The sequence below is a fragment of the Mixophyes fleayi genome, chromosome 1, assembly GCF_038048845.1.
Source record: "Mixophyes fleayi isolate aMixFle1 chromosome 1, aMixFle1.hap1, whole genome shotgun sequence".
Taxonomy (NCBI): Eukaryota; Metazoa; Chordata; class Amphibia; order Anura; family Limnodynastidae; genus Mixophyes; species Mixophyes fleayi.
In genome coordinates, this window is record NC_134402.1 from 261,119,606 (window position 1) to 261,135,777 (window position 16,172).

Consider the following 16,172-nt stretch of genomic DNA (forward strand, 5'->3'; position numbering starts at 1 on the left):
TGAAAGAAATTGTATCCAGTGAAGCAGCACAGACAAGATATCTTATTGATTAAGTCAAGGTTTTTAATTAAATATGATTAGTTTTGGCTTTTACATCCACTTGCAAACATATCAGTCCATAGACTAAATGTCCTGGAAACAGGCTATAGTCACACCAAACTTAAGAAATGTACCAGAGGAAATGTGACATTTCTTCTACTTACTTCCCATTTCCTGTCCATATGGTCTTTTATCAAACTTCCATCTTCTAGTGGACATTTGGTCCTGGCCAAGATACTAGGCCCTGCATCATGTACTGAAAACCACTTTGAAACATCATTCTGAAAATGTTAACCTGATACTGTTAAGTCTGCTAATATTAAGTTGGTGTCTGTCCCTGTGCTTCCACTCTCGATAAGCTATTTAATCACTACCAGAAACAGACATGCTGCATTGTTTTTGTTGATACTGAAATAGACAATTTTGGCGAGAAGTGTTAACTAGAGAATCATTTATCGCCATGGATCCGCTATAAGATTACCTCCACAATATTAGGATTAAATGACTTGTGGATCTTGTCCAATCTCTCCTGATTCACTGCTGAAAAATGTCAGAATCCAAAGAATCAAACTAGGCTGTTTAGCTTCCAGGTCCACACTTGCACATAATCTGGGCCACTTCAACCCCTGTATAGGCAATAAATCATCTGTAGTAACACACAAACAATGAGAATTGCTGTTTTATTCCCCTACAACAGGCTCAGAAAGTACAGAGAAACTTTTAACCATCACTTCTTACTGAAAAACAATAAAAATCACCCCAAGTTAGGGCTAACTTAGAATGTGTGCATTTTAAGAGTGGGTTCCAGTTCACCCTGCTTAGTGCCCCAATTTCAGTTTACATGGAGCGCACCCTGGAAGGGACTGAATGGATGGTTGTTTCAAATTAAATACCTTCCAGGTGTGTTAACTAGCTCCTGTTTCTAGTCGGCTGACTAAGTTAACCCCTTTATTATGGCTGCCATGGAGTCACAGGTCTGTTAATGCAACATGACTTTAAATAGCAGAAAATGTGCAACTATTATTCACCAATAATTAATGAGTATACAAGTCATGAATTTGCCTTATTAGCATTCATATTCAGGTGGTGTGTAATGAACACAGCAACTGATTGGATTGCAATCCTGTTGATTAGGTTTAACAGTTCTGTTGATTAGGTATTGCTTCATTATACACCTCCAGTACCAGCAGATTTAAAGTTACCTGACGTTTGACCAGTACAATGAATATTCTCTGCACCCAATAGAATTGTCTGATATTGAGTAATGGTGGTGGTACCAGCAGAGAATAACAGCACTATTTGGGAATAGAGGGTTCTGTAGAAAAAGAAGGCTGTCCCTTAAGAAACAATATCCCTAAAACTAATTAGAGCCTACAAATTATACAGGAATAAGGAGTCAGCAATGGAAGACACATGTTGAATTATAGACATAGGAAAACTGAATGTAATGCCAATGTATTCTCCGACTGCAATATACACAATCTTTTTACAGGCTTTGATGACCCATTCTACAGGGGAACTCCTTGTGATAACACCCTCAACAATGGAGACCACAATGTGCAAAGACTGCCACAGCAGTGAATATCAGGATTGCAGTTGAGGGCTAGACTGACACTGAGCTCCACTGCAGTAAGCGCTCTCAGATTCTCTCCTCAATTTCATAATTTCAACATGGGTTCCCCCCCAACAAAGAGTAAAGCAGGGGACACTACAGAAAGTTTACTGCAGATGTGATTTCTGTAACAGTTATCAATAACAAAGTCCTAATGATTATGCAGATTTATGTGCACACACTTACATGTTTTAGCTTCAGATCTGTGCTCTTCATCTGTTATGACAATCTGCTGAAAAGATTGTGACAAACTAAATGAGCTCCTAAAAATTACGATGTGCTTTGGTACGATAAAACAATCATGGGAGCATATACACTAATCTTATCAAGTGTTCATTTATCATGTGATCAGCATAATTGGATGAAAAACCTCTAGTTTGTACACAACTTAAGCGTTTCACAAAAGATAACCATCACAATTGAGATACAAGGTCAAGCAATTTATAATGATTTTTAAAAAGTGGAATTTTTCTTCTTTATAGCTACATGCAGAGTCACTTCAGCTACCTGCAATATAGTTTTTTTCCATTTCTATTTGAGCTGTGATTCAAAGCACTATTGATTTCAGTTGTGACCCAGTCACTTACATGACCCGGGCTCACCTTCCATCCTAGCTGGTCCCATGGACCCAGGTTCACTAAATACAAAGTTCCATTTTAGTACAAAACAACCCCCTAGACTGCTCAAAATATTTTTTATTGTATAGTTTCTACTTTCCAAGCAAGGAAAAGTGAAAGGGATTACAGAGAAACATGTGAAGATTTATACAGCAAGGGTCCATACAATGCAAGACAGCTTGGGAACTGTTACATGTACATGAAATTAATTTATAGTAAGAGAGCCTAGGGTTTCTAGCGAAAAGCCTGCAAAAAATATAAATTGCATCAACTAGATTCTTAAAACCATGTTGTGGATTTTAAACTTAAGTGACATTTTCAGGATCAGGAAAGATCAAGTATATTAGAAATTGCTTTATGCTTCCTGTTGATTATTGCCATATTTCTGTAAATTTGAAACACATCCTTAGCCCATTAAAGAAAAATGGTCAGAAGGTAAGGGTTGTGTTCTATAATTGTGTACTTATTTACCCACAAGATGGCTTGTAAGATAGTGTACTTATAATAAACAATTATTTGCTTCAGAGTTCAGCTTAATGCTATGCGCTTTCCTTCTTCACTGGAAACCAGTCAGGAGAGTCAATGACTGCAAAACTAGTATAGGTCTAATTGTCACACAAGCAAGGATGCCTCAGTTTTAGAATTAAGTATTTTTGAGGTTTTAATTAGATGTTTTAGTTCGTTGTCATACAGCAATAAATAGTCTACATTTCTGTAGAACAAATTGTCAGTACCCCTCATTCATTATATTTTAAAGTGTATGATGACAGTCTTCAGTCTTTTTTGATCCTTTCATTAAAATCACAAAATGCAGGAATGCATTATCCTTTTCAAATGAGGGTACCCGAGTGTATTGAAGCCACAATCCACCCCTAGGCTTCTTAATTATCACTGCAGTGTAGGTGTTAACCCTGTAGTGTGCACCCAGCTTTTCACCCGATTATCATGCTAACCACACAATAGACTGTTAGGTCCGATATTACATTAGTGTGTATGCTCCCACGATCATGTTTTATAGTACCAAAGCACATTGCATCGTTTCATTAATTTTACAACAGGACTAAAAGTCTATATAAGCAATGGAACAATGCCAGGCAAATTCTGAAGTACAGTATGTACGCACTGACGACCAGCAGTGTAGGCAGATCGCCATAGTTTACAGAGTCACAATCTTCAGCAGTTATGACAGATAAAGAGCACGGATCTGAAGGTAAATTGTGTAGGTGTGTACAAATAAATCTGCACAATCATCAGGACATTCAGTTGTGGGTAAAACTATTACAGAATTTGCATCTGCAGTAATTTTCTGAAAGTGTACTCTGCTTTATTCTCTGCTGGGGGGAACCCATATTTAAATTGTGAAATTGAGGGGCAAATCTGATGTGCTTACTTACTGCGGTGGACATCAATGTCAGTCCAACCCTTCATTGCCTCCCTCATATGCACAGAGGTGGCAAGCTTTGCACATTGTGTTCTCCATTGTTGAAGTTATCCATTGCTGAATAGACTGTACACATGAAACGGCATGCTGATTGGGATTTGTGGTTAGTAAAATAGTTAATGATATCAAACAGAAGAAATTTGCTATAGTGTGCACCTAGCTTTATTGTCTGGTGATTAACAGACAACTTCTCAGGGTCATTTTCAAAGACTAGACTCCACTCGAAACAGTCTGGTTGTCAGGATGGGGGAGATTAAGCACTTTCAGTTCCTTTGCCATCGCCTGGCTTCAGAATTTTCTGCAGTGGCTGTGTAGAAGCCGTGCTTGATGACATTGTGCATTGGTGCAATTATATACTCAAGCTCCGCCTCTTCCCAGCACCCACTGGCAATAAATACTGGTTGGGGACTAGTATGTGTTTCCCATTTTACCTACTGCAGTGCTTTTGAGGTGTATATACTGAGGACAAGTCCCACTCATCTTTAGCACTGCAAGGGTTAAAGGCATTTTTTTCTTTAGCAGTCTTTTGAATATATAGGAACTTAAAGATAGCATTCTGTATAAACATTATAAAATACCCTAGACTTCATTAAAAACAAAAAAGTGCACTGATAAGCACAGCTGTTGAACCCAAATGTCAGGGTGCCAGGGACCAAACTAAACTGTTCCAGTAGGGTCTCAGAAAACATTCTGCACAGCCACTAACTTGACTAGCTGTGGAATGACACTATGAAGCCAATTTATATAAAAAGAAAGAAGTCACACAGAATTGAGTTAACACATTTATGTAGCACTGATTGTTGAAAACTCAATATTTTCCTTCCATTCCAAGTATACCAGCTTCTTAAAGACTGAACATGCATACACCTCATGTCAATTAGTACAATTTTTATTTTTTTTAGGATCCCCAAGTACTAGATTAACGATGCCTAAAGAACAATGTGCAATCCTTACCGATTAAAGCAAACAAGTTACCACTCCATTTTCTACATATGCTTCATGCCATGTAAGTTTCACCCAGCAGTAGACATCTAGTACCTCTCCCTTTATAATGAATTTAAAAAATGAAAATATCTACATAGACTTGAAAAAATAGACAAAGGCAAGCTGTACTTCAAAATGTAACAAATGTAAGAAAATCTTTACATTAACACATTACATACCACCTCCTTCAGCAGGTGGTAGCTGTGTGGCCAGCAGCAAGCGTCAGTCGTCCCTAGAGTTGATGTCAGGAGAAATTCACGATTTTACCAATGACTGAAAGTCCCAATCAGCATGCAGATTCAGGTGTACAAACTATACATGTTTTAAAAGATTTACCTTCAGATCAGTGCTCTTTATCCATCATAACCATTGGCTGAAAAGAATGCAACTCTAAACTATTGAGATCCGCCTACAATGCTGGTCATGAGTGCATACACACTGCAGAAACAGAACAACATTGCTCCATTATTGAACAAGATTTTTAGTCAGTTTATAAAATCAAATGATACGATGTGCTTTGGAAACTTAATCTTTCATCTTTGGTGCATACACACTAAGATATCGTGCCAAATGGTCGTTTATCATGTGATTGGCCCGATAATCAGGTGAAAAACCTGTACTACATACCCAGCCTAAGAATCTATTGACTGAACAGAACACTGATACCTGAAGAGATACAACTGCTCATTCATTGCACCAGATGGCTGTATCTCATCCGGTTTGGTCACTACATTGGGCAGTAATCCAAACCATTATCAGAATGAGCCTGTGCAGGGATTGACAAATATTTTAGGATCCGAGATAGCCAAAAGTGTAGCTTGGCAAGTTTTAAAAACATTTTTATATGGTATCTACTAATACATGGTGGAAGCTATATGTAGCCTTCACACCCAGCTTACTCCTCTTACAGATTACACCTCTTCGATTAAGATCATAACACTTCTATATCCCCCACCTGAATCTCTATCTCACTCCTCTGTACCCCCCTCAAGTTCATTACCTATACTCCCATCTCACTACTAAAATCAATTCACCCATCATCATCTCAATTCCCATTTATATCCCATTACGCTAGCTAATCATCCTCTGCTCTTCAAATTTGAACATGTCCTTATTATAAAAAACTTCCCTGATCCACATAGTCATTATTAATACCCCTCATTAACCCACACCATCCTCAATTAACCACTCCCTTCCAGCATCATTAACACCAACTCACTATCATAAGCCCCTTCCATAAGTCAACTCCACTCTGAATCCATAACCACCTTCATTAACCCTGTCACACCAATTATTAACCCCTCACCCAACTGTGCATTTACTCAGATGGGAACTGATCATTCAATCACCCTCCTAGTACCAATATATCCCTCTGTGGCTGCGTATTCAAATTCTCTCTCTCCAAGTACAGTTTGAAAGCAGTGTACAAAGAAATACAAGTGTCCGGATTCATGCAGGGCACGGCTAACAAGGAATTTTTCCAATGCAGTTACCGTCATGATCTGGCAACAGAGTTTTATTGAGCACTGGGCCCGATTATGGCCAGCTTTTGTCTGCCAATTAATAATAGAGGACTAGGGTTACCTGCTCTGCAAAACTTTACACGCATGTCAAATAGTTAGAAGTCCCCTGAGGAAACTATGAAGAATGCATAGACCCCTCCAATGTCTTATACACTCACATTATCCAATGCAATCAATGGTTTCCCACTGTACATGGGGGGGGGGGGGGGGGTAACAAAAACAGGTGTCAGTCAAGCAACCAGCTTATTATCCTTTAACTGTTGTAAAACTGACCAACAATGTAGAAGCCTGCAGCTATGCAATGTAAGTTAACACATCGGATCAGTAACTAAAAATTAATGTAACATAGCACGTATGCATTTGTGCATGAGCCTAAGAATGCTGCAATAATTATATTTCTTTAAATACCAACTTTTTCATGATAACCAAACTGGAGAAAAATGCTTGGAAATCACAATTGAAAGTCAATACTACGCACTCAAATTGAAATGAAAATCTGAAGTACAGCAGATAAAGAGATCACACAAGATTTCTTGATTAAGAAAATGATTTTATTCAAAATAAGGCTATTTGCACTTGTCATTTTTAACTTAAAATATTACATTAAGTTTTACACAACTGATCCTTTCCACCTCAAGAATTGGTCCCTGCAGCTGTTTTTTTTCCCCAGAGGCTCCAAGATTTGTCACACAGCCACAGTAGAAATAATTTAATGCAGTTTTACTCTAAGTCAGCATGGTCTACCCAAAGCCATGAAGGGAAAGAAATCCATTAAAACTTAAAAATCAACATATCATACCATACTAATAAACCTATATAACCACTGTTTTCCTGAGAAAATGTTGCCACCCGGGTGGCATCAAGTAGCTGGGTGGGGGCAGTTGTAATACTTTGCAATAATATTGAAACACTTTGGAGGTAATTGCTCACACCTGCGTCAGTCTGGTGGTCGTCAGTCTGGTGGTCAGATGTCTAACACACATTGCTAGCTGTAGTACTCACATAGTGCCTTGTAATAGAATACACCATTGTTTCTCCTATGGGACAATAGGACTCTGGTGGCAAGTAAAAACAGCCAGGTGGAGCACCTGGGAAAAAGGTGATGGGGAGACACTGATAACTGCTCAATTTTAACATGCTTACATGGACAGAAGAATGAATTTGTTGTATACATTTAAATATATGATCATCAAGTTTACAACACAATACTTAACAGTCCTTTTTATGGATTTGCAGTTTTGCTTTATAAATTACAGCCTGGAATAAAATTTACAGATTTGAGCGATAGGTGGGAAACATTAACACCATAGCATAGTACCTGGTAAACAATTACAATAAAATAAAAATTCAGAAGCCCTGGTAAAGACAGCATGATCCTTTAATTTATATTATGTATAGTGCATGCATGAAGCACAGTACTTGGTGATCTACCCAATTGGTGCAAGTAAAAGTAAAGCCAGTTCTAGCTCTTGAAAATTGTTTTCACATAAAGTAGCTAGAAACTATGTTTTTAAACATTAAAGGCTTAAATTTAAACAATTTTTATATCAGTGTCCCTTGAACATTCTGAGTACTGGAAAACTGACTGAACTAGGTGATCCATAACCAATACAAACTCTTGTACAACAGAAACGTCGAGTACTGTATGTAGCTAGTATTCAGGAAATGACAGGAGTGTAGGTCCATTTTTGTTTAAATAAACCCTCAGTCATATATAGGCATACACATAAAAAAATGTTAAGGGATAGAAGCAAGTAACGAATAGATCAGTGTGGTTTGTTGTATAAAACATCCTTAGCTAAATATAATACCCAAATACATGATACCAAACCATGTGCGGACACAGATATTAGATTAGAGCTTCATTTATAGAACCTATATGCTCTTTATTCACCTACGTCTGGTGTACACAAACTTGTCATATACACAATAAAAAAAACTGCCACCATCTCAGACTCCAGATAAACCTCGCAACATTAGCTGGTGTCACCGAAGAGCTTGCTCTTCCTATTTTACCTCTTCTAAACATTCAGAGACATTACCACTCACACGTGTTAGAGACCGACGTCAATATGCCGACAAACCGTCATGCATGTGCATTGCACGAAAGTATCTGCCTCCTAACTCCATGTCTGTACATGTGTATCCTGAGCGTTACCATTACTTGTGGTTGTGTCGTAGTGGGACTTGTAGAACAACATCTGCCTATAGCAGCAAAACACATCTCTACGTGTGTCCTGCATTGGGAATATAGAGGGAGTGGTTGGCCGGCGAGAGGGTATGCTGAGTTGGGGGAATGTGTGAGGTGGGTGTGGGGACACCGCGGCGAAACCGAGGAATAGTTTGCCCCAACGTTTTAATAAAAGAGCAAGTGCCACCTCCCACGCGTAGACATGCAAATAAGGGAGGCAGCGCAAACACCTCTCTGGACTTGCGTCAAATGCAGACATTAGCACTACAAGTACCAGCCATACTCCCATAAAACGCAGACAAGGCAACCAACGTGCTACCTCGGACAACTCTCCCGCCTTTCTCATCCTGTCACTCACATGTCTAAGTTGTCCAATGCGGTTATGTAGTCTCAGCATCCGGGTACTGTCGATAAGGCGCGACTGACGAAAAACCACTTTATTCTACCACAGCCTGTCCGGGGGGAGGAGGGTGGTGAGGGTGGTGGTGGTGCCGCCGGCAGTAACCTAACCACTATAATCCCACCCCGCGTAACAATCCAGGCCGCTAGCAAAGCTCAGACGCCCGCGAGGGCAAGATATAGCTTATAGCTGTGACGTCGCGGGGGTGGAGCCAGTGGAACGTTAACCTTGGATTTCTGGAGGGAGGAACTAAAGCAGCGTGCGTGACCACAGCTGGATGTAATTCCTCAGTGCGCTCATTAACAGTCAGTGCCGGGATAGCTCTGTAACGTGTTTATAGGTACGTTTGGTGTGAAGCAGTATGGATATTGGTAAATAGTCGCTATCGCTGATTTGTAGTACATGTCTCTAGACTAACTTTCCATATGCATTTGGTGCCTGGTTGTAAACTATAACGTAAGTTATATTCTGAAAACACACACGTGCCGTGGTTGTATAAAGGACTGTTACCTCACGCCTGAGCGTGAATCAAACGAATACGGTCTTGTGTTGGCAATTATCACTTAATACAATATTTGCTGATGTATGTGCATTTTGTTTGGACCGTTTGTTTTCACCAAGGACATTAACCATGTACACGTGTTCGTAATGATTCTGGCTTTTCCAAGGATTGATGCTTATTACAGACCAGCTTGAACAATTACACCAAAAGCTCGTTAACGCATTAATAAAAGTTATTGGTACTGTTATACAACTCCATATACAGAACATAATACAAACATTTGCATTACTAGCTTAACCACGCCTATTTACTTATATATGTGGGTTAAAGTGGAAAGCAGGGTAAACTATTGATAAATAACCTGATTAAGGCTAGTTTACAAAATAGATTTTTTTCTGGATAGCACATTTATTAAATAGGACGAAATAGACGAACTTGCTCGATAAGCAAGCAACTCAGAATAGTATGCTTAAAATAAGTACTACCCTATATTTGGCAAAATGACTATTTTAAGCTTATAAACCACCACATAGAGCTGTGGAGCTTCCATTACAATGTCTGTTGTATCTGAAACTCAAATTATGTGGAGAAACTAGTTCACGCTTTATGTAAGTGGAATATTGTGTATGGAAATGAAGTGGAGTGACAGTATACTGAGATTACTTAATATGTATGTAGAGATGAAGTACTTTCCAAATGCAGATGATCAATCACCATACCTGAAAGCAAACCAGACTGGTTGCATATCCACACAACAAACCTAAAACCGCATTGAAGATCTCCTTGTAACAGTTGATCCCAAACATGTGCAAAGCTGGCAACGGAGTCTATCTTGTACAGTAGCTCATTTAATGCACAGCTCCTCAACAATGCATCACCGCCTTTGCCTATGATATTCTAACTGACCATGTTTGCAATAAATGACACAAGGATCTTATAAAACATTGTGTTCCCAGGTAAAGAACTCCCTAATGCAATCTACTGCTATGTCTACAATATCTGAAATCTTTAAATATCTCGTATTACATGCAAAAGCAGATCAAAGGGAAACTAGTCTATTGTGTAAATAATACACCCTCGTAACGAGCAACCGTATACTTTGCAATAACAGCTCCTATCAATAACTACCCAACACATTCATCACTTCCAGTACATTGTATTCATAGCTTAATGTGTAATATCTAGCATGTCCAGTTTACAGATGCAGAGGAACACAACTAATACTTTATAATTTATATTAACCTGTTATCTGCGATATGGTACCATGCTTAAAACAAACAAAGGTTAAATATTTGTATGAGAAATAGTTAAATGCCTCGCCACAGAACCTCGCTATGGTCAACAACTGCTTAATATAAACTCTCCATCTGATTGCATGCACTCTATAATATTCTGCATACAGATCTGAGAAATGGTTAAAAATTCACCAACTTACCTTTTGTTGTCAGTTTATAAAGGAAGTGGTCCTTCCCGATATGGATATAAAGCAGACTTTAAATGCACGTCTCGTCTATATATTAATTTTTAGATTTTCTAAAACCTGCAGCGAAGAGGCTAAACTGTACACAGCTCTACTATAACCCCATAGAATGTAGCGACCCCTAAATTAAACCAAATGAATAGCAAAATAAAAGCAATCTAAAACTGAAAGGGAGCAGCACCTTGTATACTCGCTGCTGCCAATCTAAACTAAAAGGATGCAAACACGGGAACGGGAATCTATTAAGGCGTTACAAAGCCAATCTGTATGAGTGTGCCCCGCTTTTTATTATGGATCTTCCTTTTTTACTGTGATCTCCCGTGTTGGTTTAATTGGTAACTGCAGAGGAAATCTGCTGCATCTTCTAGGACCCGTTGCACTAAAAAATGGGGAGGGGAAGAGAAAAAGGGTGGGGAGGTCGCATATATGAAATAATAATAAATGTAAAAAAAACAATGAAGGGCAGTGGGGCTTGGGAAGAGGGAGGTGGAGCGGACAGTAGATTTATAACAACGCTTATCAAAAAGCCCCCCACAAGCCTATGCAACCGGCGCTGTCTGTTCTCTTCCCACTACTACTACCAATGCTGCCGCTGCAGGCACCTGCTCGGAATGCTGGCGCTCTTGGTACCCAGACGCTGAGCTCCTGTTGGCGAGTGCTGGTCACGCCCACAGTGAAACGCACACCCAGGATGGGCAGCGGAGGGGGGTGTGTGTCCATTTCATCCTATTAGCTTTTGGAGGATCTTGAAGGGCCGTGAAAGCTATTAACTATTGATAATTACCTATATATATAAAGCTTTATATGGAGAGAGGGACGCGTTATGTTTCTGTGTTTGTTTTATTTGGAAATAACTCCGACAGCCAAGGACTTATCAAGGTCACAATGAACTGGTAGGCTATTTTTTTGCAGGAAGCATTCAGCAAGCAGTGCTCACATATCCAATCCTCTGGCAAGAAAAGCACCATTTCTATATAGATCCAATGTTATGAGACACAACAAGCGTTGCTGAAACAGCATTATCCAGAATGTCTATGTATTCATATTGATGTTTTCATTTTTATTATGATTTCGATGCTGCCAATCCCAGAAGTATAAATAAGCAGTAGCACTGACAGTCATGTAGTGAGATTGCAGGAGAATGTGAGAAAGGAAACATGCTGTTGGACTGATTCTCCCCAGCTAATCAAATGATGTCAGCTCTACTTCAGTGAATCCTTCTAGAAGGGGCGTAGTTCCGGGGCTAGTGTATATGTTAGAAGAGATCACCGGCGTATTTTATGGACATTAAAACGGCTGTATACGATGTGTTACCAACCGGTGTCTGATTGCAGTTATTATTTTATTGTCTAGAATTTAATGAGGAAAATATGGTGCTGGGGTTGCAACAGTCAATGATTTGTAGACGACGTCAACTTTTGTACTTGTCTTCATAAATCAGTAATATTCAAATAGCTGTTACTGTATTAGGGACGTGCACAAACGATGGGGTACCATTGATTAACATTAATTAAATAGTTTTGTATTTGTACAAAAGCTTATACAGTGTCTTTTTTTTAAGAGCGACGAGAAATTGGTAAAGAGTAGACAAGCATTGCCTTGTAAAACGCAAATGCCGAAACTGTTTCCTTTGAAAGTGTCCTTCAATGAATATTAATAATTAATGGACAGTTTCGTCTATGATCTTCAAGCTCCAGTCCAGGCTTCCTACACTAACCTCTGTCTTTGTGTCCTTTGTTTAATGTTCAATGGTGCAATATTTAACATGTAGATGAGTTCATATATATATATATATATATATATATATATATATATATATATATATATATATATATATATATATATATATATATATATATGATTTATGAAACTGTATCAGCCAATCCTCAAGTTGCATAGTAGAAAATAGAAGTGAGCTTGAAAGTATGGAAATACTATAGGAAACTAATGTATGTGATTTATTTATTTTTCCTGGTGGCTGAAATAACCCGTAGCCTGGAGCTCTACTAACAGATGAGTAGTGCAAAGTGGAAGTGCCCGATGCATGTGTGTCATTTCAAAGAGTTCACACTTTGTATAATCAATCAAGTTAGTTATATATACTCCTTGCCATCTTTCACATCAATGTTTACATCACATGTTCATTTAATGGCACATATTGCAAACAATTTTACAATCCCAGACAAAGGTTTTCAGCGACACATGGTCACATGTATAAAGCAGATTTTCGTGTAGTGAAATTGAATTGCTGGTGTACGATTTGGCAAAGTAGGAAATTTATCAACATTGGTAAGGTTATGAAAGAAAATGTCGACAGTTTTACTGTTGCATAGCACCAATAGAAGACAATTATTCTTGGTGGGACACTAACTACCCATAATGACTATACAACATAGAGCGATTTATACCATTCTTTAATAATCCTCGTTTTATTTTATTTTACACACAGTAAGTTATACCAAAGGCTTGAAAAGCTGTTTCATATAAGTATGATCGCTAATAGGACTAAGCAGTCGGACTATGGATCTGTGCGAGCTTTGCTTTCTTAATTAGAAAATGACAATGCATCAGATTACAAATTGACACGATACACATGCATGATCGCTCTCTCCCATCTGTACTTATGAAAAATCTAAATATTTAAACTTAAGAACTGATATTATTTTTCAATTTTGACCACAAACTGGCTATATCTCTTTGAAACACGCTTTCAAACTGCCTTGGCTAAGAGCGCTGTTTGTTTCAGTACCATGGACAGTTTAAACTGCTGCCACTGTCTGTGCTTTCTCTCCGATTTCTGCTGTTATTCAGTAGCTCCAACATTACCTGTTCCAGTTATTTTTGTTGCTGTATAGAATGAATCCAGAACCATGAATTTGGGAAACAGTTCAAAGTCCCATAAGAACACTAGAGAAGCTAAAATGCTATTACATTTTTCTCCTCTGCAAGCCACGGTAGGCATATTAACAAATTTCACGAAGAGCTGGATGATTCTGTCGTCTTGTCCAAGTGCAATGACCTATTGCATGTCACCAAGTGGATACGTTTTCTTTACGCTTCAGTGCTGAAAACTGCGCAAGTGTCCTGCTTTCATATCAGGATTGTTGATTACTAACCCCGTTCAGCCGATATCTATGATCTATAGCAGTCTTTGTGAGCCTGGTACATAATCCGAGGTGTACAAGAACATAGAGTATGCATATTAATCATTTGTCTGTTTAGTTGTGACATATCTCCTAGGAACACTTATAAAGTTTTGTAGAAGAAGCTGTTGCGTGAGTTGAATAAATTACGTTCAGTATAACAACATATCTTGTATGTGGGAGAAATGTACACTGTACCAGGAAAAAAAAGCCTACATGCACAGTTCTGTAGCTGGCATTTGCCTTTCTTGCCTACAGCTGCCGTTGTCTTAACATTTATATGGGTCTGAGTTTATTAGCACGTTATGAAATGTATACTGATATTAAGTATTATCTTAATTTAAAGAAACGTTTGGAAATATCACTTTTTGCGTTTATTAACTAATTCTGTATGAGGACCATATAATTGTTGGCTGGTTTTGTGAAAGTTTATTCAAAACATGTACTATTATCCCAGGTAAGCGGTCCATTGCTGATGTTGAGGATAAGTGAGAGCTTTGATACTTTATTACGAGAGGCAAAACTTTCTGTCAATATCTTGCTGAAGAGGCTCTTTGACCTGGAACGTGTCTTTTTTTTTATAGTATTAACTTTCCAACACTCTCACTTGTATACTTTGCTAGTTTAGCTGAATTTTAGAGCTTTCACGTTTTTGGACACTCTTAAAGTAAATTAAACAAGCAAATCTGTTTTTTAAAATAAGTAAAATGTAATGATGCTGTTTTGGTACAATGTAATTCTTTAAACAATAATATAGTATTGGAAAAGACTGTTCCTTAAGCATTCTACTATACATACAACTCATCTATCTTCACTCATTTAACTGACACAGAATCAAACCTTTACACAATATGAACTAAGGTAATGGTAATGAAAGTAGAGTTTCCCAAGGAAGGCTGCGTATACTACTTCTAGATGAAGATAGTCCAACTAATCTGATTTAATTATCAATCATTTTTTCCATTTACATTTGATATTATTGATACATTTTACACACACACGGATTCTAGAACATTTTTTTTGCTTAAATGTGCTGAACTGCACTATTATAGTTTTAACATTTTAAATATGGTAGAAAATAAGCATTTGTTTAATGTCTGTACTAGAAGAGTTTACATGAACAAGGCCATATATATGTACAGCTATGTGTGAGTAGGCCAATTATTACTTTTCAAAAAGTCATACAATATATAGTCTATGGATATTGTCAGGGATGTTGTGAAGGGGGCACAAAAACTGTTGGCATGGGTCAACAGTTTGACAGTCCTATACTAAAATATATAGTAAGTAGTTCCATGTCTTACCTCTCTCCTATTCATCTTTGTGATACTACTTTATTTATATTTCTGGGATAACATTTCAGGCAACTTCTTCTTGTCATTTGACTGTTGTACAAATTACAATGTCTTTAGGTTTTTTTTTCTTGCTGATATAAATTACTAACATATTCCTGTTTTCAACTAGCTTGTCACATAATAAAGGTATATATATATATATATATATATATATATATATATATATATATATATATATATATATATATATATATTGTATACATATATATTGATAATATTTTACTCAGAATAAAGTGTAGTTGAAAGGTTTTCTGAATTATCTATCCATCTTAAAAGAAAATACAAACTCTATTGTCAACATTTATGAAAAATATTTTTTTTCCATTCACAACAATTCTTTTATCCACAAACATTTTCAGAATTATGGCACATTTATGTACATATTATGAAATGAAACTAATGAAATATTTCAGTTATTCTAATTTACCTGAATACTTGTTGTTTTATACAAGCATATACACATCTCTGCTTTAGTTTTTAGATCTACTCTTTAGTAAAGTAAATCCAACAGCTCAAGTGTGTGTGTGTGTATATGTATGTATATATATATATATATATATATATATATATATATATATATATATATATACACTGAAACAGATATTTGTATGCTTGTGTGTGTGTGTATATATATGTGTATCAAAATTTGAGGATGCACTCTGTGACAGGATGGACCGCCTATGCCACTCTGTCAATTGCTGCTGGGAACCGGCTGGGCTTACTTTGCCACCGTTCCCTTTCTTTATCCCAAATGCGCCCTTGAACAGCAGTAGGAGGGGCTTAAGCTGCTGCCACCACTGAACTTCTTAAGGGAATCCAGAACCGCGTTCCTTCTGGGTAACTGTTGCTGCTAGTGTACCCCGTTGCTGGTGTACCTGGGTTGGT

General features: G+C 37.7%; 1 protein-coding gene across 16 annotated transcripts in view; it reads right to left on the bottom strand.

Moving 5' to 3' along the window:
• The window catches only part of ELAVL2 (ELAV like RNA binding protein 2), a 170,443-nt gene extending 159,027 nt beyond the window's left edge, over nt 1–11,416 (bottom strand). For 13 of the 16 annotated variants that reach the window (XM_075210242.1, XM_075210174.1, XM_075210157.1 and 10 more), the window contains exon 1: nt 8,766–8,855. Coding sequence is in view for 1 of the 16 variants with exons in the window: in XM_075210183.1 (XP_075066284.1) it covers nt 8,766–8,804 (39 nt within the window). In the remaining 15 variants the exon portion in view is untranslated. Of the gene's footprint in view, nt 1–8,765; nt 8,884–10,744 lie in introns of those variants that run through there. The other 3 variants (XM_075210224.1, XM_075210122.1, XM_075210183.1) reach the window with 2 other exon arrangements.
• Nucleotides 11,417–16,172: the final 4,756 nt, after the last annotated feature.